This window comes from Phacochoerus africanus, chromosome 15, assembly GCF_016906955.1.
Source record: "Phacochoerus africanus isolate WHEZ1 chromosome 15, ROS_Pafr_v1, whole genome shotgun sequence".
NCBI lineage: Eukaryota > Metazoa > Chordata > Mammalia > Artiodactyla > Suidae > Phacochoerus > Phacochoerus africanus.
In genome coordinates, this window is record NC_062558.1 from 23,489,125 (window position 1) to 23,516,649 (window position 27,525).

At 59.2% G+C, this 27,525-nt stretch overlaps 1 protein-coding gene across 3 annotated transcripts; it reads right to left on the reverse strand.

Moving 5' to 3' along the window:
* Positions 1-2,838: 2,838 nt before the first annotated feature.
* On the reverse strand, positions 2,839-27,148 carry ULK1 (unc-51 like autophagy activating kinase 1). 3 transcript variants are annotated; one of them, XM_047759948.1, is made up of 28 exons: positions 26,803-27,148; positions 26,348-26,440; positions 26,213-26,254; positions 17,822-17,854; positions 17,459-17,495; positions 16,588-16,761; positions 16,434-16,507; positions 16,070-16,171; positions 15,139-15,197; positions 14,970-15,052; positions 14,550-14,600; positions 14,138-14,226; positions 12,754-12,907; positions 11,825-11,885; positions 11,556-11,645; positions 10,933-11,058; positions 10,307-10,455; positions 10,108-10,194; positions 8,933-9,201; positions 8,111-8,304; positions 7,741-7,850; positions 7,504-7,647; positions 6,900-7,093; positions 6,604-6,776; positions 6,400-6,518; positions 5,930-6,087; positions 4,592-4,727; positions 2,839-4,505 (listed from the first exon to the last, which is right to left on the reverse strand). In XM_047759948.1, exons 1-28 carry the CDS (start codon positions 26,911-26,913, stop codon positions 4,450-4,452), a joined length of 3,168 nt encoding a protein of 1,055 aa, XP_047615904.1. In that variant the 5' UTR covers positions 26,914-27,148; the 3' UTR covers positions 2,839-4,449. The 3 variants fall into 3 exon arrangements, with proteins under 3 accessions (XP_047615904.1, XP_047615905.1, XP_047615906.1); XM_047759949.1 differs by lacking the exon at positions 11,556-11,645; XM_047759950.1 differs by lacking the exons at positions 17,459-17,495; positions 17,822-17,854; positions 26,348-26,440; positions 26,803-27,148 and having other exon boundaries at positions 26,213-26,234.
* Positions 27,149-27,525: the final 377 nt, after the last annotated feature.

The window sequence follows — 27,525 nt, forward strand, 5'->3', positions numbered from 1 at the left end:
AAGAACCTTTGGGACTCGATGAGGAGATTTGGGTTGTGCCCTGGAAAGGACAGTCTCTCCCCTGCCAGGTGAACCAGGAAGTTCACAGAGCTGGAGCAAAAACCCAGGCCAGGTGTGGTCAGTTACAGGAGCAAGGCCCCGGGGCCAGCAGGTGGGAGGATGGAGGTGGGAACCCGGTTCCAAGGTCCTGTTAGGAGTGGGGCGGGCAGGAAGGTAAGCATCCTGGCAGGTTAGAATTCCTGCATCAGGTGAGAGAATGAAAGGAAAAGACCACCGAGGCAGCTTCCAGCACACCAGCTGTGGCAGGCGCTGAGCATGCCTGCTCCCTCTCTAGATCCACCAGCTGTGGCAGTGGGTGATCCTGCATCTCTGATCTACAGAGGGTAAACTGAGCCCTGTGAGGTTGGGACAGGTGCCCAGGGGGCACAGTTTGAAGCGGGACAGTCACTAGAGCTGGGTCTCGGACTGCCCTCCACCCCACCCCATCCTGTGAGCATGGGCTTGCTGGCAGCGCGCAGGAGACAAGGTTCCCAGAAAGACAGGTGGGAGCCACCTGGAACCCCCAGGTGCTCACTGCACCCCCAGGCCCAGCCAGCCCTCCTGGGCCCCCTGGCATAGGGGTATTTATGGCAGCTTTACTCAAAAATACCAAAACCTGGATGCAAGAAGACATCCTTCAGTAGATGAATGGATAAACTTTGGTACATGCAAACAGAAGCATCATTCAGGACTGAAAAAAAAACAAAAACAAAAACCGGAGTTCCCGTCGTGGCGTAGTGGTTAACGAATCCGACTAAGAACCATGAGGTTGCGGGTTCGGTCCCTGCCCTTGCTCAGTGGGTTAATGATCCGGTGTTGCCGTGAGCTGTGGTGTAGGTTGCAGACACAGCTCGGATCCCATGTTGCTGTGGCTTCTGGCGTAGGCCAGTGGCTACAGCTCCGATTCGACCCCTAGCCTGGGAACCTCCATATTCCGCGAGAGCGGCCCAAGGAAATAGCAAAAAGACAAAACAAAAAAAACAAAAACAAAAAAACAGACCATCAAGCCATGAAGATGTGGAAGCAGACAATCTGAAAAGGCCACACACCATAGGGTGCCAACTCCATGACCTCTTGGAAGAGGTGAAATTTTGGACAGTAAAGGGACAGGGGTTGAAGTCGGGGGATTGGACACAGAGCACAGAGGAGTTTTAGGGCAGTAAAACAACTCTGTAAATTGTGTTATGTCATTATATGTGTGCACCAAGAGTGAATCCTAACATAAAACATGGACTGCGCAGTATCGGTATCAGTGTAGGTTCATCAGCTGTAACGATGAATCCCACACATGGGGTGTTAACAGGGGAGGTGAATAGGCAGCAGCAGCTGGGAAGAGAGTATATGGGAACACTGAACTTTTTGCACAATTTTTCTGTAAATTTAAAACTGCTCTAAGAAATGAAGTCTAGGGAGTTCCCATTGTGACTCAGTGGAAACAAATCCACGAATCTGACTAGTATCCTTCAGCGGAAACAAATCTACGAATCTGACTTGTATCCATGAGGATGTGGATTCAATCCCTGGCCTCAATCAGTGGGTCGGGGATCTGGCATTGCCATGAGCTGTGGTGTAGTTTGCAGATGTGGCCCAGATCCTGTGTTGCTGTGGCTGTGGCATAGGCCAGCAGCTATAGCTGTGATTCGAACCCTAGCCTGGGAATTTCCATATGCCAAGGGTTCAGCCCTAAAAAAAAAGCAAAAAATAAATAAATAAATAAATAAATAAAAAGCAAAAAAATAAAAAACAAAAAGAAATGAAGTCTAGGAGTTCCCATTATGTCTCAGTGGGTTAAGAATCCAGAGTACTGTCTGTAAGGACGCAGGTTCAATCCCTGGCCTTGCTCAGTGGGTTAAGGATCTGGCATTGCTGTGAGCTGTGGTGTAGGTCACAGACGCAGCTTGGATCCTGCATTGCTGTGCCTGTAGTGCAGGCTGGCAGTTGCAGCTCCAGTTGGATCCCTGGTCTGGGAACTTCCATATTCTGTGGGGAAGGGAGGGAGGAAGGAAGAAGGTCTATTTGTTTTTCATGCATAAGTTCCCAGACTAGGAACAGAATCCATACCACAGCAGTGACAATGGTGGACCCTTAACCCACTGCACCACCAGGGAACTCCTGAAGTCTATTAATTTAACAAAATGCTGTGTCTTAAATAATTAATCCTCTTTTGGCACTTCTGTTGCTAACACACCAGGAGACCCACAGGGCGGATGGGGCTGCATCCCCAGCCCCCAAGCTCCACAGGGCAGGGCCCTTCCTGTCTGAGGATCCAGGAAGCTAGACTGACACAGCTCTGCTGCGACCTAGCCTTTCGAGGCCTCCACCTTCAACTTCCTCTAAGGCTACCCCTCCGTGAACTTCCGTTTCACACTGCTGTTAGCCCTTTCAGTAACTTGATGAGACATATTTAACCTATTACAACAATATGAAGCTGAAAAAATGCAAATCCTATCTCTCAACAACAAATAGAGAAACCATTTGACTCAAAAATGGCCCAAAGGACTTGAAGAGCCATCTCTTCAAAACCTAGAAATTGCCACCAAGCCTGTAAAAAGACTCAGCCACTAACCACCACGCACGTGCAAATCAAAACCACAGCAAGTATCGCCTTGCATTTTCCCACAGTGTGGGTGGGAATGGAAATGGTGTGGCTGCTGTTGAGGTCTAGCGCTCGGTGCATCCCCAGGCTCGTTGAGCCTGACCTCCAACCTCCAGGTACTGCTGCAGGACATGTGGGGGGTGCTGTCTGACAAAGATGGTCACGGGAGAACGATAGTGACAAACCATCAGTAACACCAACTCAACAATTCCAGAGGTTTTATTTCCTTAAATTGTTGTTACACAATTTAACGCAAAGAGGGGGAGAGCACACAAAACTTCTTTTAAAGTAGACCGAGGGTCCAGAGCCGTGCTGCAGAGAACAGGATGGGCTGGCAGCACGCACACCGCACCCCAGGAAGCAGGCAGCGGGATGGGCAGCTGCCAGAGGCCCCTCCCATGGCGCCAGCCTCCTGGTGGCCCTGGATTCTGGCCGACCATAAAGCAATAAATACGAACACATTCTGCGCAGTAGGGAGAAACTTAAGTCACGGGTGATGAGACAGACACGACTCCCAGGGCTGCTCCTCTTCTTCTACGTCCAAGCACAGTGGCGAGATTTCAAGTATCGCAAGAGAGAAACACGAGAGGGTCTCCGCCCGGGTCTGTGTGGAGACCTCGAAGCCCTTGCCATGGGTGCCTGGGCTGGCACGGCTCCCTCTGCATTTGGGGGACACTCTGGGAGGAGCTGGGCAGACCAGGAAAGGCCCCCCCTGAGCCTGGAAGGTGGACCACCCCCTGCAGCAGCCAGGACCTGGCTGGGGTGGGGGAGGGGGGTTGACATCAAAACCTACTGTGAAAACTGGACGGGGGAGCTTTGCACAAACACGGTGCTGCTCACCTGCCCACTGTCTTCGGGCAGGGAGCGGCTCGGGGTGGGGGCAGGGAGCGGGAGGGCTCCCCGCCCCGCCCAGGTCTCAGCATGGATGCTGAGGCCACCCCTGTCCTGCCCCCCACCATTTCAAAATAAACGTCCTCAACTGGTTTTGAGTTTTCTTCTTTAAAAAACAAAAAAGCTGAAGAAAATAAGACACGTTTTAGGAGTAAAGTGAGAAAGACTGTAACGTCTGTGCTGGGTTTTAGGAAGCTCGGTGCTTCATACTGTCCGTCCCTAAAAGAACATTTAAATAAGACGGCTGTGTCTCCCGGGGGGTCCGGGGTGGCAGGCACAGCGCACGCGCTCGTGGGGCTACTTCTGTATGTGTGTGGATATGGATATGTACACGCGCCTTGTAGTGCAACAGCTGGGACCGGGACCAGTCCATCTGCATAAAGTGCTGGGTGACTCACAAAGCTAGGGGTGGTCTGGGGAAGGGTGGGGTGGGAGCCAGGAGGACACACCTTTTCCTGGGTGGATCCACTGGGCAGGCCTGGCGGCTTTGGCTTGAGTGGGCATCACGGTCTCCAGGCCTTGGCTTGTCCTCAGCGTGATGACCCTGGGGTCTAGGTGGGGTCAGGAGCTGCCTGTGCATCCCCACCTGCCATGGAGGCAGCCAGGAGAGAAATTCTGATGACTGGCTGGGCTGGGAGTTCTGCCTGTGAGCAAGGCCAGGGGACTGGCCTGGGTGGAGGTTCTGTGCAGGGCCCTCCAGTGCCCTGAAGTCCACAGCTGCAGAGTCCAGGTGACGAAGATGCAGCTCGAGGCCTAGCTCTGGATGCTGAATGGGAAGCCACAGTCCTTTTCCCGGCTCCAGCAAGCAGTGTCAAGGCCACAGGCTTGTCCCTTGAAGCCCAGCCAGCACACTGCCCCCTCCCCCGCAGGATCAGCAGAGATGGTCCAGCCCCACGGGCATAGTGGGCCGGGCCTCCGGGTGGTCAGGCACAGATGCCACTCAGCAGGGCTGAGAGCCTTCGCTCGATGCACAGCTTGCCTGCAGTGAGGGAGGGCACCACTGTGAGTGGGGGGCCTGGCTGCCCCCTTCCCCACCCCACTCTGCCCCTCGGCCCAGTCACTGACACTTGGCGATGTTCTCCACGTCCGCCTGGTCTGTGAGGATCTGCTGCAGCCCCTCCATGAGCAGCAGGGCCTTGTGGTAGCGCTGGACACAGTCCTCCCGACGGTGGAACATCTCATCCAGGGCGGCCGACTGTACCTGCCGGGCAAGGGTGGAGGCTGGACCCCGGCCACCCCCATCACCGGGGATGGGGGACCCAGGGCTGACCGACCCCACGTGGAGGGCGCAAGTGATGGGGGCAGTGTGGTGTGGGGGCCCCTGTGTAGGTGAGGGTCTAAACGGATGCTCATGGGCCTCAGGCAGCCAGGGGTTTACAGATCAGATTAGCTCCACCCCGGGTGGGTCAGCATCCCCGACCCGGCTAACAGAGTGTTCCTAAGTCACTTGATAAAGGGGTCACCTATAGGAGAGGGGGGAGCTTGGTGACAAGGAGGCAGGCTTTTCTCCTACTTTTGTTCAGATTGTGGTTTTTTCCTTATTTTTTTTTTTAAGGCTGAACCTGCAGATATCATATGCAAGTTCCCAGGCTAGTGGCTGAATCAGCTACTGCCAGCCTACACCATAGCCACAGCACCAAGACGTGTCTGTGACCTACACCACAGCTCAGGGCAATGCCAGATCTTTAACCCACTGAGCTAGACCAAGGATCGAGCCCGTATCTTCATTGATACTGGTCAGGTTCCTTACCACTGAGCCACAGTGGGAACTCCCCAAGATTGTGTTTTTTCGGTCATGCCTGTGGCATGCGGAAGTTCCTGGGCCAGGGATGGAACCTGCACCACAGCAGTGACAATGCCAGGTAGATCCTTAACCTGCCAAACCACCAGGGAACTCTGCAGACTGTACCTTTTTACCACACAGGTGAATTTTCTTGAAAACAGACATTGCCTCCAAAGTAGCTCTTTTTGGGCACAATGACCCCAAAGCAGCAGACACAGAGCACTGAGCAGGGACCCCCAAGCTCCCTACTGTGTTTAAGCTGTGTGTTCTGAGCTAAGCTGCCTGCATCGGTTTCTTCTGGAGGCCAACTCACCTGCTGAGAGACTTGAAAACCAGGTCTCTTGTTTACACATAAGGAAACTGAGTTTCAGGGAGGAGTGTGGCCAGGGGCGCCGCCTGTGCTGTGGAGCCCACACAGTGAGCATGAAACCAGGGGAAGCTCCTGGCTCCCTGCTGGGGCCTAGAAGGGCCGGTGTGTCACCTGTGGCTAAGGGGACAGCGTGGTGCAGTTCTCCACCTGGGAGTGATCCCCTGAAATGTGGCACAGCTGAGGCCATCGACCACTCCTGCCTGCTCCTTGGCCACTCTCCCCACCAGCCCTGTGGTCCCGCCCATGATACCGTCTGCACTGCATGGCTGAAGATGAGCTTCTCTGCCGTGACGCTCTGGATGCGGTCCAGGAGCCGCTGCTTGTCCAGGAAGAAGCGCTGCAGCCGCAGGCTCAGGCCTTGGCAGGACACCACGCTCGTCTTATAGAGCTCGTTCAGCTTCCGAACCACTGCGGGGGATAGGAGGCCCCATCAGCTCAGCATGGCCCACGAGGGGGACCAGTGCAACCAGTGGGCAAGGGCCCCTCACAATGTCCGCAGGGCCCGTCTCCCATCTCTTACGTGCTCTGCTCCAGCAACACACACTGCACCTTCTCGTCCCCTGGACACATGGGGCCCTGCCTCAGGGCTTTTGCACCTGACCCTCCCAGGATGCCCTGGCTGCTCCTCCACCAGGTAACCTCCTCAGAAAGGCCTCCCCAGCACCCCTTCCTCGGTGTCTGCCCCCAACACTCCAGGCATGAGCTGAGCCCAGCACTCACCGTGCTTCACGGTGGAGGACAGGCAGAGCTTGCCAGCCCGGATCTGGTCAATGGCGGTCTGCAGGCCCGAGGAGAGGAGCTCAGCCACCTTCAGGTAGAGCACCAGCTGCTCTGCGAAGCTGGGGGGCAGCCAGTAGGCATCAGGCGCCTTGGGGACCCCACACCCCAGGCTGCCTCCCCACCAGGCCCACTGGGTACACCCACCCCCACTCGCGGCTCAGCAGGCTGATCTGGTCGGCCACCACGCTCTCCTGCAGCTGGTACTCAGGCCCCCCAGCTGCCTCACTGGCACTGCCCTTCAGGGCCGCAATCTCTAGGACGTGCTGGACGAAGACGAGTGTGAAGCGCAGGCTGTGCAGGATCTCCGTGTGCTCTTGCTGTGGGAACAGGGTGGCAGGGGGCCAGTGCTGAAGGGGACAGACCTCGACACTCCTGGGACCAACCCCTGCCCGCAGGCATGTGTGCTCCAGCCTCATGCCCGCCCCCAGCACAGCCCTCACCTCCATGAGAGTCTCCTCGGGAAGATCAGGGGCCTCGAAGGTCACGCCCCCCTCCAGGTTGGCAGTGACAGGGTCAGCGAAGCTGCAGCAGTGGCCAGGGGCTGGGACCTCGAGAGTGGCCTCACTGTAGGCCCCAGGTGCCAGGTGGCGGGCAGAGGAGGAGCCAGCTGAGCTGAGGGAGCTGGAGGAGCCCACTGTGGGGAGAGGGCCAGTGGGCAGAGGCCCCCTGCCACACCCCTCCCCCGCCCCGGCTCAAGGCATGCTCCCACTATGAATCCGCCACAACTGTGACCCTAAACCCGGTACCCACGTCCTCTGGGGAAGAGACCCCACAGCAGAAGCCTCACCCCTGCTGGGTCCCGCCTGCTGTAGCTGAGACCTTCAAGTCTAGAGGCTGGGGCTGCAGGCACCCATCTGCATGACCTGTGCTTACCCCAAGGCAGCCCCAAGCCCAGGATTCCTGACCCCACAAGGACGACCTCCCAGAGCACCTCGGTGTGGAGGGCAGAGTTGTCCCTACTCAACAGCAATGGCCCTCAGGCCTCCTGATAAGACTCAGGCCAGGAGTCCCTGCAGCCTTGAGGGGCTTCCTGACGGTCCTCACCCGAGAACATGGTGGTGCGGGGGCCCTGGGGTGGCGTGGTCCCGCTGGGGGGCGAGCCCACGGTGAACACCACGGGGGAAGGGCTGCTGGCCCCCGCAGCACGGGCTCCTGGGTGCAGGTTCCCTCCGAAGCCAGCAGAGGGTGCTGGGAGAGCAAGAAGATGGGCTCAGGGGTCTTCCTGGCATGGTCCCCCACTTCCCAGAGCACCCCTCTGCCCCCGCAGGTACCCCTGCGCACCGATCTCCATGGGCTTTTCCTGCAGGCTGTCCGTGCTGCCCGAGTCAGGGGCCTGCGTCCCAAATGCAGCCTTAAGGAGTAGATCAGTGAGCCGGCCAGTGCTGAGGGACCTGAAGGGTGAGGAGCCATGAAGAGGTGGTGCCCTGGGGTCCGGGGGCCTGGGCACCAGGCCACCCATAGCCCAGCACTGCCCCACAGGCAGGGCTTGGGGACCTCACAGCCTGGTCAGCACTCTGAGGCCAGCTTGCCACCTACCCCGGGTGTCACCACTGAAGAGGCACAAACAAGCTCAGAAGGGGTCTCAGAGGGAATGAGGTACAGGTGAAGCCAGACAGGCCGGGTCTCTCTCCCACAGGCAATGTCCATTCACCTGCCAAAGGGGCCCTTGGTGTCCTCAGTGGGCCGTAGGCCAGGGCCCACCGGCTGCCCCTGGAAGGGCCCCGCCTCGGAGAGGTCGGGCAGCGTCCGGTTCCGAGGCGGCGTCATGACCACTCCCTGCCGGGCCAGGAAGGTCAGCAAGTTCTGGGAGCTGGGGGTCTTGGTGAAGTCGAATGCAGGCATGGCCTAGGAGGGGCAGGGGGCTGTTGAGTCACGACGGCATTAACAAGCCAATGGGGTCTGCAGCGCTGGCCAGCATCTGCAGGGCCCCACGCCACAAAGCCCCTATCTTCCAAGACCCAGGTCTCTGCAGCTAAGGTGTGATGAGACCTGTGTGTGGCTGACTCCACCCTGTGCTGGAGGAAAGTAACATGCATGGGCACACATGTGTATAGCAGAGGGCACACGCGAGTGCACCTACATCCTCCCAGAGACACCATAAGGCAGCTGCAGGTTCTGGCCCCATTTCACAGACAGGAGAACTGAGGCAGGGGATGAACTAAATAATCTGCCCACGATGGCAGCCTGGGCTCTTGCGAGTGTGGGCGCTGGACCAGGGTCGGGACACTTCCTAAGGGCCAAAGAGCACAATGGGTTTGGGGGCCAGTTTTCATCATGGGGACATATAAACGGGAGACGCATGGAGCCAGCCACCAGCCACTGCAGAATACCCCGGCTCTGGGGGGCCCACCTCTGGGCCCCTCCTGTCCACAGTGCAGGGGGGGAGGTCCACAATGCAGAGCCAAGCCCTCTGATCTTTTCACAGCAACGGCCACTCTCCCAACCCACCCCTTGGGGTCCGGAGTCCCATTACCTTGGTAGGGGAGCCCAGAATAGGAGGCAGGGGGTTCCGCTGCAGGAAGTCAGGCAGCTTGGGTGAACCACGCAAGGGCCGGCAGGACTGTAGCCCATGGGAGGGCTGCGGGGGGCTGGCCTGCGGGTGGCCAAATGCCACCCCCAGCGGGTCCGTGGGGGGCTTGGGCAGCTTGGGACGGACGACATGTAGGTCGGAGAGGTTGGGGGCGCTGTGCAGGCGGCAGCCCAGTCCGGCAGTGTGGGGAGAGTGTTCTGGTGCAGACGAGCCTGGGGTGGGACAGGATAGGCCTAGTCACAGCTGTCTGTGGCCCAGGCCACAACACCAACCAGGACAGTGCACAGAGGCCACCAAATCTGCTAATGATCCCCTTCACCCTCCCAGCCACCTGTGTGGCACTGCACCTATGCTCCACTGCACACCTGAGAGACAGGCACAGAGGGGCTAAGACAGCAGGGCAGGGATGGGGATGGGGTTTGAACCCCAGAGTTGACCTCCTTAACCTGAAGCCTTCAGCTTTGTTTCCTTGTTTGTTTGTTTTTTTCCTTTAGGGCCACACGCGGCATATGGAAGTTCCCAGGCTAGAGATGGAATTGGAGCTGTAGCTGCTGGTCTACACCACAGCCACAGCAATGCGGGATCTGAGGCACATCTGCAAGCTACACCATGGCTCCCAGAAATGCCAGATCCTTCATCCACTGAGCGAGGCTAGGGGTCAAACCCACGTCCTCGTGGATACCAGCTGGATTCTTAACCTACTGAGCCACAACAGAACTCCAGGCTTCAGCTTGCAAAAATAGTCTCATGGAACCTCCCCCCCAACCACCCTCTCTCTCTCTCTTTTTTTTTTTGTCTTTTTGCCTTTTCTAGGGCCGCTCCCGCAGCATATGGAGCTTCCCAGGCTAGGGGTCTAATTGGAGCTGTAGCCGCCGGGCTACACCACAGCCACAGCAATGCCGGATCCTTAACCCACTGAGCAAGACCAGGGATCGAACCCGCAACCTCACGGTTCCTAGTCGGATTCGTTAACCACTGTGCCACGATGGGAACTCCTCCCCCCTCCTTCTCTTTACTTCCTAGGAGATGACGATTGTGACAGGTCAGCCCAGCTCCTCCACGCTGCCCCCCGACCCCAAGCTCCACCCTCACACCCATCGGGCTAGGACTGTACTTACCTGGTCGAGGGGACCTGCCACCCCGCATCTCAGCTGCTTGTGGGGAGGGCGCCCCACTCCAGCCTGGCCGCTCAGGGATGGTTCCGACTTGGGAGAAAAGAGGAGTCACCAAGGTCAAGGTGGGATGGAGACGACGTGCATGTGCCCCCACCCCCCACTCACACAGGGAGACGCCCAGTCTCTGCAATGTGCAGCTCACCTTGGGGAGATGGTGTGTAAGGCCGGCCTCCGCCCAGGGAGAGCTTTCTGGCCAAGGCAGCTCCATGCTCGGCATGAGATGGGGGCGATGGGCTGGCCCGTGCAAAGCCCAGCGGGCTGGTGCTGCCCGACCTGCGGATGGCAGAGGACCTGGGCACACAAGCAGGCACAAGGTATGAGCCCCCAGACATGCCCATGAGCACGCCACATGTTGGGCCCCCCTCCATTCAAATAATGGGCTTCCCCAGAAGTGAAAACCAGGCGGGAGTGCCCAGGGCACCCTCAGGCCTGAGGTCGAAATCCCTTGCCTGGGCAACCGCCAACCCCCAGTGGCTTCTGTGAATTACAAAAAAAAAAAAAAGGCCCCTCTCCTGTCTGTTGAAATTTATAAAAATCAATGCCGGTTTCGTAAACACAAGACACTTTACTGACACTCAGAAAACACTCAACACATCTAGAATCCCAGTATGTCCACAAAGTAAGTGGCAGTGCTAACAGTTACACAGTGAGGAGCCTACACAACTGTGCATGTGAAATAGTCTTGCACCTCTCCCAGTGGGCTGCAGTGGGGTTCTCATTACTCTCTTCCAGGACACACCTGGCCACTGGGGAGACGCTTGTACTCACCGTGCGGTCTGGTACTGGGTGGGTGACTGAAGGTTCTGTTCAATGCGCTGGTAGTTCTGCACCTGAGTGGGGACTGGGATGGGGACAGAGGCACCACACCTGCTGCTGGAGAATGCACCGGCCCGGCTGTGGGGTAGAGAGGTTGGGGTCACTGCAGATGGGGCGCTTGACCCAGACATCCTGGGGCAGAGGCCACTCTAGGCCACCTGCTTCCGTGCTTCTGCACATAACTGGTTCTGTTTCTATTTGGGTACCAGGGGCTGCCTGTCCACAACCCACTCCATCCACTCTCTGCACCCAGTTGGCTTCTGGTTGAGACCAGAAGTAGGAAGTGGGATAGAGGATAGCGAGGCCAGGCCAGCTCTGGGAGTCAAGGGTGGTGATGACCCTGGTTTCGGGCGGTTCCCATAGCCACCCCTGGCCTCTACCCCCAACGCTGGTCTGCATCCCTTCCTTCTCTGCTGGAGCACCCAGGAGGAGCTTGGCATCCTGCTGGGCCTGAAGGCGGGCAGAGCCTCTTCCAGCACGTGACTCAGGGATGGGGAGCTGCGACACGCGAAGCCCCAGCTACGGCCCTGGGGCGGAGTACAATGCTCCCCAGCCCAGCCAGGGGCCCTGCTTACCCTGAGGGGCTGAGGGAGCTGCTGCAGGGCGGGGAAGGAGATGGGGTCCGGCCACGGCTCTCTGGGCCAGCTGAGGCCGCCAGTGAGCTCCTGGTGGAGACAGAGCAGGCAGGGCCTCACATTCGAGCGAACCGTGCACACAGAGCCCCGGGGCCCTCCCTGGGATCCGTCCTGTTCCTTCCTGTCAAACCTGGGCAGGGGCTGTCAAAGGACAGCCTACAGGCATTTCCCTCCCCCCAAGACAAGGAGGGCTTGGGGCAGGGGCTCACCCGCTGCACATCAGGCTGTCCGGTGGGGGCTTGGCACAAGCCGCATCAGCCACCAGGTCACCTGTGGAAGGGAGATAGGTGAGGCCAGGCCCAAGTGTCCTCTCTCATCAGGACGAGCTTCCATACAGCCCTCCCAGGCCACCTTCTCTGCCTGACTCCCCAGTGGCCCCACACAGACAGAAGTGGGGACTCTTGGCTTTGTGACACAAAGGTACCTCTTCAGGGACAGGCTGGGGGCCACTCTGGGCCCAGTGCTCTCATGTCTCAACCCCTGTCACTTGGACTGTCAACTCCCTCTGCCTGCCTGGACCTCTGAGACCCGCCCTGCCTGTCAGCCTTCAGCCAACTCCAGGCCAGGTGTCCCCAGCTCCAGTCCACTCCTACAGGACCTTTTGGGTCTCCACCTTCCTGCCGTTCTCCTTGTGCAGCCCAAGACTGGGTATAGGGCCCCTCCCTAACCAGGGTCAAATGGTGTGGCCCACTGGACACCAGCACCTGCTCCCACCCAGCCCTATGCGAGGTGTGTCAGGGCTGGCAGGGCCAGTGAGAGAAGTGCCAGCATCCAGGGTCACCAGGGGATCTGAGGACCCCAGGACAGGGCTTTGGGAGGGGCCAGGCCTGCCCCAGAGGCTGGAGCACCTCCCCACCAACACACACCCTCAGCAAATACAGAGTGGGCAGCAGCTCCCCATACGGAGCAGGGCTCTCAGAAAGAGCCCACGCTGGCTTTCACTTGGGTACTAGACGGTATTGGGAGGTGAGAAAAGCGGGGCCTGTTCATGGCCCTCTGCCCACCCACAGCCCACAGCGGGGCTGAGCTCTGACTCTATGGCTAAGCCGTGGTGTGGAAGCTTCCAGAAGCCCATCCTCAAGGCACATGTGGGACCCACAGCGCTCCCCTTGACCACCCCTCCGAGTGACCCCCTGACCTGGAAACTGGGCTGGGACCATGACAAAGTCATCGGTGTCACAGGATGAGTCCTTGCTGCTGCCGCCTGAGTCCCGGGAGCCCTGCAGGAAGCCGGCGGCATCGGCTGGGGAGGTCAGGGTCTTCTGGAGCTGCTGCTGCATCTCTCCCAGGGACTGGGGGTTAGTGCGGAGGTCACTGAGACTGGGGCTCAGGCCCTGGGTGAGGGCAGACCCCTGGGAAGAGGGCTCTGCACTTTATTCTCCCCACAGGCCACTCCTCTCCTCTGATTTCTTTCTTTTTCCTTTTAGGCTGCACCCGCATCGTTTGGAAGTTCCTGGGCCGGGGATCAAACCTGCACCACAGCAGCCACCCGAGCCGCAGCAGTGACAACACCAGATCCTTAACCCGCTGAGCCGTAAGGTCAGTCCATCCTCTGTGATTTCTGAAGCCACACCCAGGCCGAGCCTGAACCCCGAAGGGACAGTCACCTCACCCCGCCACCCAGAGTGAGGAAACACTTGGCTCCCACAGAGCTCCAGGGAGACCCCATTTCAGGTGACCCTCCCCCCATCTCGCCATCTGTCCTGTGAAGGCCTGAACGGTGTGGTGTGCTGGGGACATGTGCAAAGGAGAGCTTCCTGTTGGCTGGCCCTGCCTTCTGCTCAGCAGAAGGGGCACCTGGAAGGTCTGCCTTCAGGCGTGAGCGAGAGCCCCGGCTGGGCCGCGAAGGACAGACAGAGGGAGGGACAAGCCCCAATCCCCCCAATCCCTGTGTACAACCTTCGCAGACCTCACACCACCTGTGCCGTCACATGGGCTGTGGGTGGGGTCCCGGGACACAAGATCCCTGAACATGAGGGCTCTGTTCGAGTCCACCTGCACACCAGCCAGCACACACCAAGGCTTGGAGCTGCCGTGATCCTGAATGGGGACAGGGGGACCCTGACAGGGGTTCTTCACTCCTTTATTTTTTTAGGGCTGCACCCACAGTATATGGTAGTTCCCAGGCTAGGGGTCGAATTGGAGCTACAGCTGCAGGCCTACACCACAGCCACAGCAATGCCAGATCTGAGCCATGTTTGTGACCTACACCACAGATCACGGCAATATGCAGGATCCTTAACCCACTGAGCGAGGCCAGGGATCGAACCTGAATCCTCGTAGATACTAGTAGGGTTCTTAACCCTCTGAGTCCCAACGGGAACTCCAGTCTTTGCCCGCTTCTAACCCCTCCACAATTCACGAGCAGAACATGTCTGTCTGGGGTGATCTGACCAGACGGCACAGCAGAGACAAAGGTGGCTGCTAAGGCAGCAGAGTCTCGACAGCATTGCTGCAGGGGTCCACCCATCCCAAAGCCCAGGGGAGAGAAGCCCGCAGCATGGACCCTTCGTAGAACTCACCGGTGGCGAGGCCAGGTGTGAGGTGGAGCTGCTGCTGGAACTGCTGCCAGACCCCGAGCTTGGGTACGAGGGCACAGGCACAGGTGGCGCTGGCGGAGGAGGCAGGTCAGGATAGGACACCCTCGCTCTGGCTCTGCACGCTTCCACCCCGTCAGCATCAGCCTCAGCCTCCGCAGAGGACAGTGCTAGCTTGGGCCCCATGGAGAGAGGAACCCAGGGCCTGGAAGGGAACCTGAGGGAGGCCCCTGCCCCCTCCTCTCCAAGCCCGCTGCCCCAAGTGGGCTGAGCTCCAGCCCACCCAATGGCCTTGGGTGACTACTGGCTGGAGGAAGGCTAAGGAGCTGGTACCCTCCCACCACCCGGGCTGGCGCTATCAGCCCAAGGGGAGTCCTTGGGACCCTCAGGGACTCACACTTCTTCACAGCGGCACTGGCATCAAGGAAGGGGTGATGGAAAAACTCATCTGCAGGAATAAGAGGGCCTAGGGTTCAGGAGGGCTCCTGGGGTGAAGGCCAAGACACCCACTATCCCCTGGGCTGAGCTCTGGCCCCTGTCCCGGCTGCCTCACACCAGGTGAGGAGGGCAACAAAGCGCCAGCTGGTGGCTCTTGAACATACTTGGTCCCTGCAGGGTGATCCAGGCCTGGCCCCACCCACCTGTGCTGCCAGGCAAGGAGCTGTGGGCACTGGGGAAACCCCCCCACTGTGGCCTCAGGGGCCCATGGGAGCTGGATATGCAGGACATGGGGGGCAGAGGTGCCAGCCAGAAGGGTCCTGCCCCCCTGCCACCCAGGCCTGCTGGGAGGGGTGGGGGCGAGCCAGCCAGTGCTCACCAAAGTCCATGCGGTCTTTGTGGTTGCGCTGAAGCAGGGCCAGGAGCAGCTGTCTCAGCGGGGCTGAGGTCTCCCGGGGGATGCTGGGGGCACAGAGCACAATGCTCACCAGGCAGCCTCGGGTGGGGGGCGGGGGAGGGGGGTTGCAGCCAGAGGGAGGGGCACTCACGTGGGGACCAGAGTCTTGTTCTTCTCGTAGAAGAGGCGGAGGTCCTGGGGGCTGCTGGCCTGCAACGTGGGCAAGGGGAGAGGTGAGCATCCCACAGCACTCAGCCACTGCTCGTTCAGAGCCTCTGCCCCTCTGCCCCCTGACCAGCCCGTATGGCCAAACACTGAGTGCCTTCATGCATTTCCAAGGAAGGAGCTCCCCCAGCCCCCGATCCAGGCCATGGAACCATCGGGACCGCTGAGTCCAGGAGCCAGGTAGCCAGGCTTCCCGCCCCCCTTCCACATGACTGGTGTCACTGGTCATTTGCTCCTTGAAATCAAAGAATAGCCCATGCACCCCACTTCCAACAGGGGCCCCAGAATAAGCTTTCCCCCAAATGGGCCTCCCACCCTGAGGGGGACACCTGGCTGGCCCTCACTGAGCACTGTTGTGCCAGGCGCTGTTCCCAGAACCAGGGCACAGCCAGGAGACAGCCCGCTGCCTTCCCAAGGCTGACGTGACTTGCCAGGGGAGGCAGCCCTCTGCATGCCCATGCGGGAAAATGGCAGCCCCGGTGGGGTGGCAGGAGCAGAAGGTCTAAGGCCCAGCTTAAGCCACAAGGCAGTCAGAAGGCTCTGGGGCAAGCTGCAGACAGCAGAGAGCTGCTGGGTCAGGCCCTGAGGGTGGGCTCAGAGCCCAGGATCCTCTGGGGTCCACCACAGAGTGGAGGGTACCACTGCCTTCCAAGGGTGGGGTACACCCCAGAGCCTGGGATCCTGATGCCAACTCAGTGAGTCACGTCAGCCCTGGAACGGGTGGGAGGAGGCCACGAAACTTGGTTCAGACAGACATGTGTGTGCCCTGGGGATAGTGGAGGCTCCGGCCTTGTCTTAGAGCAGGGCAGGGCCCTGAGGTGACCACGTGGTGGGAGCTAGGTGGCGGCGGCCCTCACCTGGAAGGGCGCCTTCCCCGTCAGGCACTGGTAGACGATGGTGCCGATGCTCCACAGATCCGCCTTCCCATCGTAGTGCTGAGACATGATGACCTCCGGGGCCTGCGGGATGAAGGGTCAGCGGAGGAGGAGGGGCATTGAATATGCGCCCACCAGAGCCTGCTCCCGCCAGGTACCCGCCGCACAGGTCAGATGCCAGCCAGCTGTCACCCAAATGGCACGGACGTGGAGGGAACTATTATGGCCATGCCAGCTGCCACCCAAACATGAGGCCACAGGACGGGGCTCAGCTCTGGACATGGGAGGGGACCACACTACTGACGCCCCCTTCTAGGGGCAGCTGGGGTGGAAGTGGCGCACCTACCATGTACATGGGGGAGCCGCAGAGTGTGGCCGCCATCATGTTGCTCTGCAGGTAGCGGGCGAAGCCGAAGTCAGCTGCAGGCAAGGAGGGACGTGTAAGGAGGGCGGCCGGGGCCTCCACCCCCAACCTCCCACCCTGGCCAGCCCTGCCTCACCAATCTTGACCCGGATGTTGTTGGGGTTGGCACGGCGCCCACCGGGGTTGGACAGTAGAATGTTCTGGGGCTTCAGGTCCCGGTGGATGATGCCTTTGCTGTGCAGGAGCCGCATGGCGCCTGCAATCTGCTGCAGGAAGAGCCGGATGGTGTCCTCGCTCAGCGTCCGCATGGCTGTGGGGAGATGGGGCTCAGCTCACCAGCCGCCCGGAGCAAGGGGCTGCGAGCACAGGGACAGGGATGGCACAGATCCTCCTCCTGGAGGGGCTCCTGTCCATGCAGCCCCTATGCCATCCCTCCCAGCACGGGCACATGCTCCCGTCTGCCCCGAGCCCATCAGCTGCCGGCTGTCTGGAACCTTCTTCCCTACACACCACAAAGCTTGACCTGTTCCTGTGTACCAATCCCCACTCCCCAACCCTAGCACTGTGCCCTGAGCCTCTGTCCCAGCCCTCACTGAGCGAGGAGCTGAACCAATGTATCTCAGCGCTGTCCCCAACCTACACCCGGGCCCCACAGAGGCCCGAATGTGTGGGCCCAAGGTGCTCAGGACAGGCCTACATCTTGCAGAGCAGCCAACCAGCTGCCTCAGGGACCCTGAGGGGCACTTCATCCCAGCAGACCGCAGGTGCCCTGCTCAAGAGTGACTCTTCCAGACCACATCTGCCCTGTGAGGACAACCCTGGTGGCTCTGACACAGCATGTGTCCCCAGTAGAGCTCCACACCCTCTTCCATCTTCCCCAGCAGGTGCCAGGGGGACCTGCCATTGTGATCAGGCCCGGGAAAGCTCGTTGACGCCAGGCCACCTCTCAGGCTAGGTCAGGGTGAGACGGGGCATGCAGCCCATCTGGCCACAGGGGGTCCACTCACTGTGCAGGTAGTCGGCCAGATCCCCGCCGTTACAGTACTGCAAGAGAGCAGCCATGGGCCCAGGTCAGTGGCCAGGGCAGACCCTCAAGCCCTCCCCACCTCCCCACCCTGGACACCTCCTCCCTGGGCACTTGGATGCCCTACCACCACCCTGGGACAGGTGTCCCCTGCAGCCCATGCTTGAAGAGGTCAATGGGCATGCTCATCACCCCTCCAGCACCTGCTGGGGCTGCCAGGGCTCCTGGTGAGGTGGCCCTATGCCCACAGACACGAGGACTACTTCTAAGCCCCAGATGACAAAGGGACACAAGAAGCAAGAGGGCTCAGCCCCCCTGTCCTCACAGCCTGCCTCCAGGGACTCACCTCCATGACCAGATAGACGGAATTGGCCATTTCCTGCAGGACACATAAGAAGCAGTGAGAGACGGAAGAGAGTGAGCCCTGTCCTCCACTTGGGCAGCTCTCTGGGAAGCCTGACTTAGCCCCGCTGACAGAGGCAGCTGGCACTCACAGATGCCAACACACCATCTGGGCTCCAGGCAGGAGAGGCCAGTGGCATGGACACTGGTTGGCCTGGTGGCCTGGGGCCTGCCATGCCAGGAGATAAGGACATCTGAGAGCCAAGTGGGCTCTGGTGTGACTTTTTTTTTTTGTATTTCTAGGGCTGTACCTGCGGCATATGGAGGTTCCCAGGCTAGGGGTCAAATCAGAGCTGCCAGCCTACACCACAGACACAGCAATGCCAGATCTGAGTCATATCTGAGAACTACACCACAGCTCACAGCAACGCTGGATCCTTAACCCACTGAGCAAGGCCAGGGATCGAACAGAGAAAACGCACCAAGTTCTCATTCCCCACCAGTGCTCTGCTCACAGGTGCAAGGGGGGTGAGTCTGAAGCATGAAGGGTGGAGCCCCAAGGGAGGCCAGGCTGGGGGGAGGGAGGGAGGGGCTACAGGAGAGACATCTCTTGGTGGTCCTGAGGGGGGGTCAAGGCCCAGGCAGAGACTTGACCCCTCCACCAGCATCCAGCCTCAGCTCCCAAGGATGACACCCCCCCCCCGCTCCCCGGCAGGACAAAGGACCCCTGCTCAGTCCCCCTGCCCCAGGAGGCTGGGCCTAGGCTCAGACTCACACCAGCAGGTGAGGAGAAAAGACACGAAGCCACAGGGTGACACCCTGTTTTTAAATGTCAATCTGAGGAGTTCCTGCTGGGGTGCAACAGGATCGGTAGCATCTAAAAGCACTGGGATGCAGGTTCAATCCCTGGCCCAGCACAGTGGGTTAAGGATCCTGCATTGCCATAGCTACGGCTAGTATCTGATCCCAGACCTGGAAACTCCATATGCACCGAGGGGCAGCCAAAAAAAATAAAAAAGGAAATAAAATGCCAGCTCCCAAATGAGAAACCCCCCACGCTTCCAGAACTCCACCAACAGAGGGGCTGTGCATGGAGGGCTGGTATATTTCAGTGAGCAGAGGTGAGAGGTGGCCACCAAACCTCCTGGGGCTGGCTGGGCCTCAGACCAGTTCCCGCAGGTCCTGCCCAGCACTCCCAAGCCCGTCCCTGGGGGAGGGCCCAGGCAGGGACGCAGAAGCCTTCCTTCCAGAGCGGGAGGAGGTGGGCTCCGTCCACGAAAGCAGCCTTGGCCCCGCCCTCACAGCCTCAGCCCCACCCCCGGCCCCGCCCCTCCAGGCCAGCTGCTGGAAAGAGATAACCTCGGGCAGGTAGTGAGTCCCCAGTTACAGGGACCTGCTGGGTGGGCCCAGGCCAGAGGGGCAGGGCATGGAAGGAGACAGAGGGGGAGAAGAAGGAGGTCACGGTGGAGGAGGGCACAGGGAGGATCTGACCACAGAGTGGAGTGAGTCTTGGGCAGAGGACCCAGCTGAGGGCAGAGGGAGGTGCCAGAGATAAGGACCCAGAAATAACCCAGAAGATGGAAACACCCACTGCCTGTGATACCCAGGCCACCTGCTCCCTCACCTGTTGCCACCTGGACAACGGCCACTCTGGTGACATGCTGGTGCTGAGTATGCTCCAGAATTCACACACCTCCTGGGCACTGTCAGCACCTGGAGTGGCCCAGAGGCCCAGCCCCTCGCCGAGGCCACACAGCCAGCGGGGCAGGGCGGGGACTCGGGCCCAGGTGCCTCTAGCTCTCACCTGTCTTCCAGAAGGCTGGCACCCTGCTCCCCAGGAAAGCCCCAAACTTGCCCACCAGGACAGGTAGGGACAAAGTGACAAAGACAGGCAAGGCAGAAATAAAATGGATGCAGCACCCATCCCCACTGAGTGTCCCCAGGACTGGCAGAAACGCTGATCCCCACGCCAGGGCTGTGTGAGGACCAGCAGCCTGCCAGCTGGGAGGTGCAGCCCACTGCACTGCCTACTTTTCTCCTCCCAAATCCAGGCACACCTCTGGACCCCACAACCACCTCCCCCAGAAAGGAGGTCCCAGTGGCATCAGCGACAACACACAGCCCTTCATGCCAGGAATCCACAGGACCCTTGCACCCACCATACCCACTCCAGCCAAGGGGAGCTTCCAAAGGCGACACCAGATGCTTCCTGCCCCCCAGGGCCCATCCCAGGGGTCCTAACTGCCCCTTCCCCTTGCTCAATACTCCCAAGCACTCCCCACTCCCTAATACCCTGGCCTTCCCCTCTTCCAGACCTCCCGGAAGCCTTGCTGGGGCCTCACAGGCCTGAGTGAGCAGGAGACCAGAGGCTCTGGGCCATGTGAGACTGTGGGGGTCCAGGCTTCTCTCCTCCCTCTGATCTTTGTCCCACCTCCCCAGTATATCACTCAGCACCCCACCCCACCCCCGAGCCTGGGCTCAGCCTCATCCCCTGCAGGCCCTCTTGGGCTTGGGTCTGGGGCCCAGGGGGAGGAGCACTGCAGGGCTGGGCTGAGGGGGAGTGGCACCCACCTCTGTAGAGCCCCAGACTTGGGAGCGTGCAGAGAGCTTCAGAAGGTCTCTCTCCCTGCCTGTGGCATCTACTTGTTAGGGGGTTACTAACCCCCCCACCCCTGGCAGGAACCTCAGCCCTGTGAGGTCAGGAAACACACAGGGCTGTGAAGTCGAGGCCAGCTGGAGTGTCCCCCACCTCCCTCCAAGGCCAACATCAGCCAGGTCCCTGAAGCCCCAGCCATGGGGCACTTTTCCAGGAAGGCTGCGTGCCCCATCCCTCCCTAAAGAAGCCAGCTCTCTGGCCCCTCTGGGAGAAGAAAGTGGTCTGGAGGTCCCTGTGAAACAGCTTGTCTACACCTGCCCAGCCCGCTGCCCACCCAGAACCTGGAAAGGTTCCGCCTCAGCCTGCTTCCTCATGAGCTGTATTTGGTTTTCATAAGCTCCCTTGGGGAGTGGAGACCAAGTGGGTTCCAGATGGCAAGCCATGTCCTTAGGGGTCAGTCTAGACACCAGAAAGGACTTTCCTGGGGCTGCAGTGAGCGCCTGAGCCCAGACAGGGTTCTCCTGCTGGAGGAGGCAGATGAGAGCTAGCAGCCATGTTCTTGTCCTTAGGCACCTGCTTTAGATAGATAGATAGATGGATAGACAGACAGACATCCAGTGGCATAGGGAAGTTCCCAGGCTAGGGGGGTGAATCAGAACTGCAGCGGCTGGCCTACACCACAACCATAGCAATGCGGGATCAGAATTGCATCTGCAACCTGCACAGCAGCTCCTAGAAACGCTGGATCCTTAACCCACTGAGCAAGGCCCAGGGACAGAACCCTCATCCTCGTGGATACTAGTTGAGTTTGTTACCGCGGAGCCACATTGGGAACTCCCACCCGTTTTATTATTAATGCCTAAACACCAACACGGCCGTGGCACAGGCGCCCCGGGTCCCACATCCTTCAGTGAGCCACCCTCACTGCCCAGTCACCCCCAGCACAACCTGAGGACTGGGCAGGTCCCATGGAGGTCACAGCCTGTTTTCGGGGAGCAAACAGGCCCAGAGAGGTCCTACAATTCTGTCCATCACATGGCTGGCAAGGGAGGGGCAAGGGTGGGCCCTGAGTCCTGACCACTCCACTGTGCAGCCCCCAAGGAAGGGGTGGTAAACCCCGGATCTGTCCCTAAGGTGGAGAGGGCTGGCCCGGGTGTCAGGGGCAGGTGTCCTGGGCAGCCTGGCACGGGCGTCCAGGCACGTAGGAGGCTGCCCCGCCACAGGGTGCTAAGGTGCTTTGCTTAATAGGATCCCAGCTCCCCAGCTGGGCCAAGCCCACTCTGTCTGGTGTCCTGGGCTGGGCCTGGTGGGCAGGTGGGCGGGCAGGCCCTGACCTAGTTAACTCCTTAGTGGCAAAAGCCACTGTCAGCAGAACACAGCCACCCACAGCAGAGCTGCTCCCTGCCCCCAGGCCGGGTCCTTCTGGACAGCTTCCAGACAGGAAGGGATGCCTGGCCCCACCCTGAGCAGGAAGGCCCACCCTCCTTCCTCAGGGAGCCTCCTGCAGCTGCCCATTGTGGGCCTGCGGCACCCTGGGGACAGGCAGGCGTGGCCTCACCAGCCCACTTCTTCCCACCTTCCCTGACTGGGAAAGAGCAGGGGACTTTTCAGAACAGAAAACACAGATTCCACACCTTCTTCCCCGGGACCCTCCAAGTCTGCCTGGGTCACTGTGCCCCATCACTAAGAGCCAGGGGTCTGCAAAAAGCAAGGCCCGGGGTTGGCGCTATCCTGAAAGACCCCACCATGAGACAGAACGCTCCCCTTGGCTGAGGTGGCTGCCAGCCGAAAGGCACAAGGAACTGGCTCTGTCTGCTGGGCTGGGGTGAGTGAGTCACTCCAGCTGTGGGAACCAGCTGGACAGTGTGCTGGCCCTGGGCATGCTGGGCAGGGTTAGTCCTGGCTGCACAGTCCTACACCCTATGTCCCATAATGGCCACTTTCTCCAGAAAGAGCGCATCTGGACCCCACACAGAACGCTCACGTAAGACCAAGAGGCTACCCCTCTGGTCCTAAAGGAAAGGCCACCTCCCCAAAGATCTGGGGGCCTCCGGGCAATCCAAGGGGCCCTCCTCCCAGGCACCCACATGGGCCTGACAAAAGTCACTATTCCATATGGTCACAAAACAAAAGCCCCCCCCTTGGAGTTCCCCTCGTAGCTCAGCTATAACGAATCCAATTAGTATCCATGAAGACAGGGGTTTGATCCCTGGCCTCACTCAGTGGGTTAATGATCCAGCATTGCTGTGAAGCGTGGTGCAGGTCACAGATATGGCTCTGATCCCGCAGTGCTGTTGCTATGGTACAGGCCTGCAGCTGTAGTTCTGATTCAACCCCTAGCTTGGGAACTTTCATATGCTGTGGGTATAATTCTAAAAAGAAAAAAAAAAAAAAAAAAAAAAGCCCCCCAGCAGACAAGACACAACCTGAGGGGAAATATTTGGTGCCTATCATGGAAGGGCTTTCCTTAACATATAAAGAGTTGCTACAAATCAGAGTTCCCATCATGGCTCAGAGGTTAACAAATCTGCCTAGTATCCATGAGAATGCAGGTTTGATCCCTGGCTATGCTCTGTGGGTTAAGGATCCAGCATTGCCATGAGCTGTGTGTGGTGCAGGTCACAGAGGTGGCTTGGATCCCACGTTGCTGTGGCTGTGGCTGTGGCCGGCAGCTGTAGCTCCGATTAGACCCTTAGCCTGGGAACGTTCATATGCCTCCGATACGGCCCTAAAATAACAAAAAAAAAAAGAGTTCCTACAAATCAATAATATCTTCTTAGGCAGCAGGCACAGATCTAAGCACTTAACATATATCGTCTCAAGCTGTCATCACAACCACCCTACAACATAGCTGTACTGTTATAATCTCCCATTTTCTGGATAACACTGAGGTACCAGGAGGCCAACGGACTTGCCCAAGGTCACACAGATAAGTAAATGGGAGTGCTGGGCTCAGAGGAAGGAAGTACGGCATCTTTAACCCATGCCATTAACCACAGTGCCATGCAGCCCTGGTAATGCGACCCACAGGAAGACATCCTGGGGCAGGAGGCATCCCTAATGTTTACATGCATATCGAGAGATGCTGAACCTCACTCATAAGGGAAAAGCAAAACCATGAGAGGTGCCATTTTCTACCTCTCACATGGGCCAAGATGAAGTCTGATAACTGACCTCCTGGCAAGGATGTGGGGAGACAGGCAGCCCTGCTGTGTCCACGGTCCATCCTCTATGGACCACAACCTGCCAACTGTTCCCAACTAAAATACGCGTCCTCTTACTTCTAGGAATCCACCCTGCAGACATGCACACAGCAGAGGTGAGTCAAGGAGAGTCACCACCACACTGCTGACATGTCAGAATCCCAGAATAACCTTGCTAATGTCCCATCGGCGGGGGACTGGTGAGGTCAATTGTGGAATATGGGGCAACAGAACACCACGCAGCTGCCAATAACACCCACGGCCACAATCAGAACAACACTAATGCTCACAGTGTTTACCAGGACCAGTTTCAACCAGACAACCCCAGAGTCTCTCTATTTTACTGAGAAAGAGATGGAGGCACAGAGAGGTTAAGACACTCGTCCAAGGACACGCAGCCAGTTTAAGTCGCAGAGCCAGGATTGGAACCAGGTCATCTAGTTTCAGAGTCTGGGTGCTGAACCTTGCAGAAATAATTTTCTCACAAAATTTAAGATTGAGATAGTTAATATGGGGGTGACCCAGACGTTCTCCAAGACACATACTGAAGTAAAAAATGCCACAGGAGGACAGTGGGTGGTGTGGCGGCAAAGAGGTACCTGAGGATGTGTCTCTGTCCCCACCCACAGAGAGCCTTTGGAGGAGATGGGGCTCCACTGGGTCAGGGATGGTAGAGTTACCTTTTTCCATGTCCCTTTTGTACTGTTTATCTTTTTTGTTGTTGTTGTTGTTTTTTAGGGCCACCCCTGTGGCATTTGGAAGTTCCCAGCCTAGGGGTCGAATTGGAGCTATAGCCACTGCCCTACGCCACAGCCACAGCAACTTGGGATCCAAGCTGCATCTGCAACCTATACAACAGCTCACTGCAATGCTAGATCCTCGGCCCATTGGGCAAGGCCAGGGATGGAACCCACATCCTCATGGATACTAGTCAGATATATTTCCTCTGCCACAAGGGGAACTCCCTGTTTCTCTTTTCTTTTTTTTTTTTTTCTTTTTAGGGCTGCACCCACAGAACATGGAGGTTCCCAGGATAGGGGTCCAATGTGAGCTACGGCTGCCAGCCTACACCACAGCCACAGCAACGCAGGATCCGAGCCATGTCTGCAACCTATACCACAGCTCACAGCAACGCAAGGCCAGGGATCGAACCCAAAACCTCATGGTTCCTACTCGAATTCATTTCCGCTGCGCCACGACGGGAAACCCTCTTTCTTTGTCTAAAGCCAAATGATTATCGGGTTTTAAAAGCCACTTTTTCCCTGGGTCCCACATGTGTCTCAGACAGGCATCTAAGAACTCAAGGAGCTACCCTTGAGCCCGAGGGCAAAGAACTTATAGCGCTGGGCTGGGCTGGGGAGGCCTGGAGGGTAGAGGCTGGCTGGCCTCTAAAGCACTTCCTCTGCACAAGGGAAGCCACAGCGCCATAAGCCCTGGAGGAAGTGGCGCTGCCCACAGCCAGGTGTGTGGCCCAAGGAGGACAGCAGAGGCTGAGGGGAGGGAGACAGGGCTGGGAAGGGTGGGAGAGGAGGAGGAAAAGAAGGGGGAAGGGACTTGGCCCCAGAACACAGCTTCCAGGCTTCCAGGTATGAGCCATCCCGCTGACCTAGGCCCTCCCCCCTCATCTCATCTGTGTCAGGCCACAACCCCCAAGGCCACAGCCCAGCTCTGAAGGGAGAGGGAGGGGACAGCAGCGGAGGAGGAGGCTACCAAAACACAGACAGCCAGGCCAGGAACTTCCCCTCAGCCAGGGGCTGGTCCCGTGGCCTCAGTAAACAGGTTTCAAAACCATTAGTCAGCACTTTGGCCCTCAGATCTGCTGCCTCAGGTTCCTTGTCCCCAAATTGGGTATCCAGGGTCCCAGACCCTGGCCAGGGCTGGGCCTTGCCGGCAGGTCCAGAGGCCTAAGGGCACTGAGGGAAGCCAGCTGCGGCCTCTTGGGCCAGCTAGACCTGAGGTGGCCTCATCAGCCTCAGCCTGCCGCCTGGCTGGGTGGCTGGCCCCAACTGCCAGCAAGAAGGAATCTCCCTTGGCCCCTCCCCTCCCCCAGTCTGACGCAGGGAGACACTGGCCAATGCCAGGCCGCTGGAGTAATGTCAACAAACAATCGGCTGGCCCAGACAGGTGGTCCAAGCCGACAGGACTGCCCTGGGCCTATACTGGGGACAGGACAGGATTCGCGGTCGGGTCGGGGCCATTGGGTCAGCTACCCGCCGCCGCCCCCCCCCCCCGCCCCCTGGAGGGTCTTGCTGTAGCCAGACCTCCTTCAGCGGGCATTGCTGGTCCCTGTGGTAGTCAGACAGCCAGGAAGGTGGCAGCCCTCCTAACATGACCAGAGGAAGTCTGGGCCCCAGAATTGGGCCAAGGATGGGGTCTCCAAGGTCCATGAGGCCTCTGAGCAGGGCAGGCCAGACAGGCATCCACACATGGGGGTGCCCAGCTCCCTCCCCCAACATGAGATGCTGGCCTAGAACAGTCCACTACTAACCAACTGGGGTCTACAGCACCTGGCTGGCCTAGGGGACCCAAGACACTGGGGTCAGCCTAGGAGGGGAACACACCCCTTCCCCACTGAGACCACGGCTCCAAGCCTTACCTGGAAGTCATACAAAGCCACGATGTTTTCATGTTTCAGTTCCTAGGACAGAAACCCAAGTTTCCTGTGAGCAAGGTGGATGTCCCCCCAACCCCCAAGCCCCAACCTCCCCTCCTGCTCCCAGAGCCAGCTCACCTTGAGGATCTTGATTTCCTTCCCCAGCAGAGTCTGAGACTTGGCGAGGTTCTTCTTGTTAATGCACTTGACAGCGACCTCCAGGTCATGTTTCTGAAAACCAAGCAGGGGTATCCCTGAGGGGCTAGGAACCCGGAGACCCCTTGAAGGCCTTGCCCAAGCCAGGTAAGCACCTGGCAGGTCCCTCGAGATGACGGGAGTCAGGGGTGTGTGTGAGGGGGATGTGGGTGGAGGTGAGGGTATCCGGCTGCGGGGATGAGGGGCCTCCAGGATGTGGGATTGGGATGAGGGAGTCTCTGGGCGTGGGGTGGGGATGAGCCGGTGCCTGGCCATGTAGATGTGGGGTCCCTAGTGGGATACGGGGGGAGGCCCCTGGAGCGTGGAGTGCGGAGAGGGGACGCCGGGGTGGGGGATCGCTCTCGCCCGGGTTCTGTCCGGGCCCGCCAGTCCCTCACCTCGCGGTGGCGCCCCTTGAAGACCACGGCGAAGGCGCCGTGCCCAATCAAGTCCTTTCGCGAGAACTCGAACTTGCCCACGACCTCCAGGCCGCCGCGGCCGGGCTCCATGGCGCGGGCCGGGCCGGGCCAGGCAGGCCGGGGCTCAGGCGACGGCACGGACCGAGGGCAGTGGGCAGGGGGCGCGCCCCATCGGGCAGTCTGGGATGCCGACGCGATCCGACTCCAACCCGGTCTTGACCCGGCCTCCGACCCTAGCTTGGGATCCGGCTCGGGCTCCAGCAGGGAAACAAAAGAGCCGCGGCCGCCGGGCCCCGGAGCCAGAGACGCTGGCGCAAGCGCACAGCTAGGCAGGCGGGGCGGGGCCTGAGGGCGGGCCTGGTCGGGGCGGGGCGGGGCCTGGCCTGCGGCCGCGCTGAGTGGGCGGTGGCACTTGCGGGGGCAGGACTCTGGGGCGGGGCCTACTGGGGCGGGGCCAGGTGTTGGGGCGGGGCCAGTAGCAGGCCGGTCCCCTTGGGAACAGAGCTGGGAGCTGCAAGCCCGGGCATGGGCCTAGGGTCGCACTTCGGCAGGTTATTCTGCCTCAGCCTTTCGCTGTGTCCCTTTCTGCCCATCCCGGGAGAGCACATTTGCCGTAGTCGCCGTTAATACCTGGGACGTGGCCTGTGTACCCCAGGGCTGGAGCTTGAACAGCATAAATTCTTAGAGAACGACTGCGTTGCT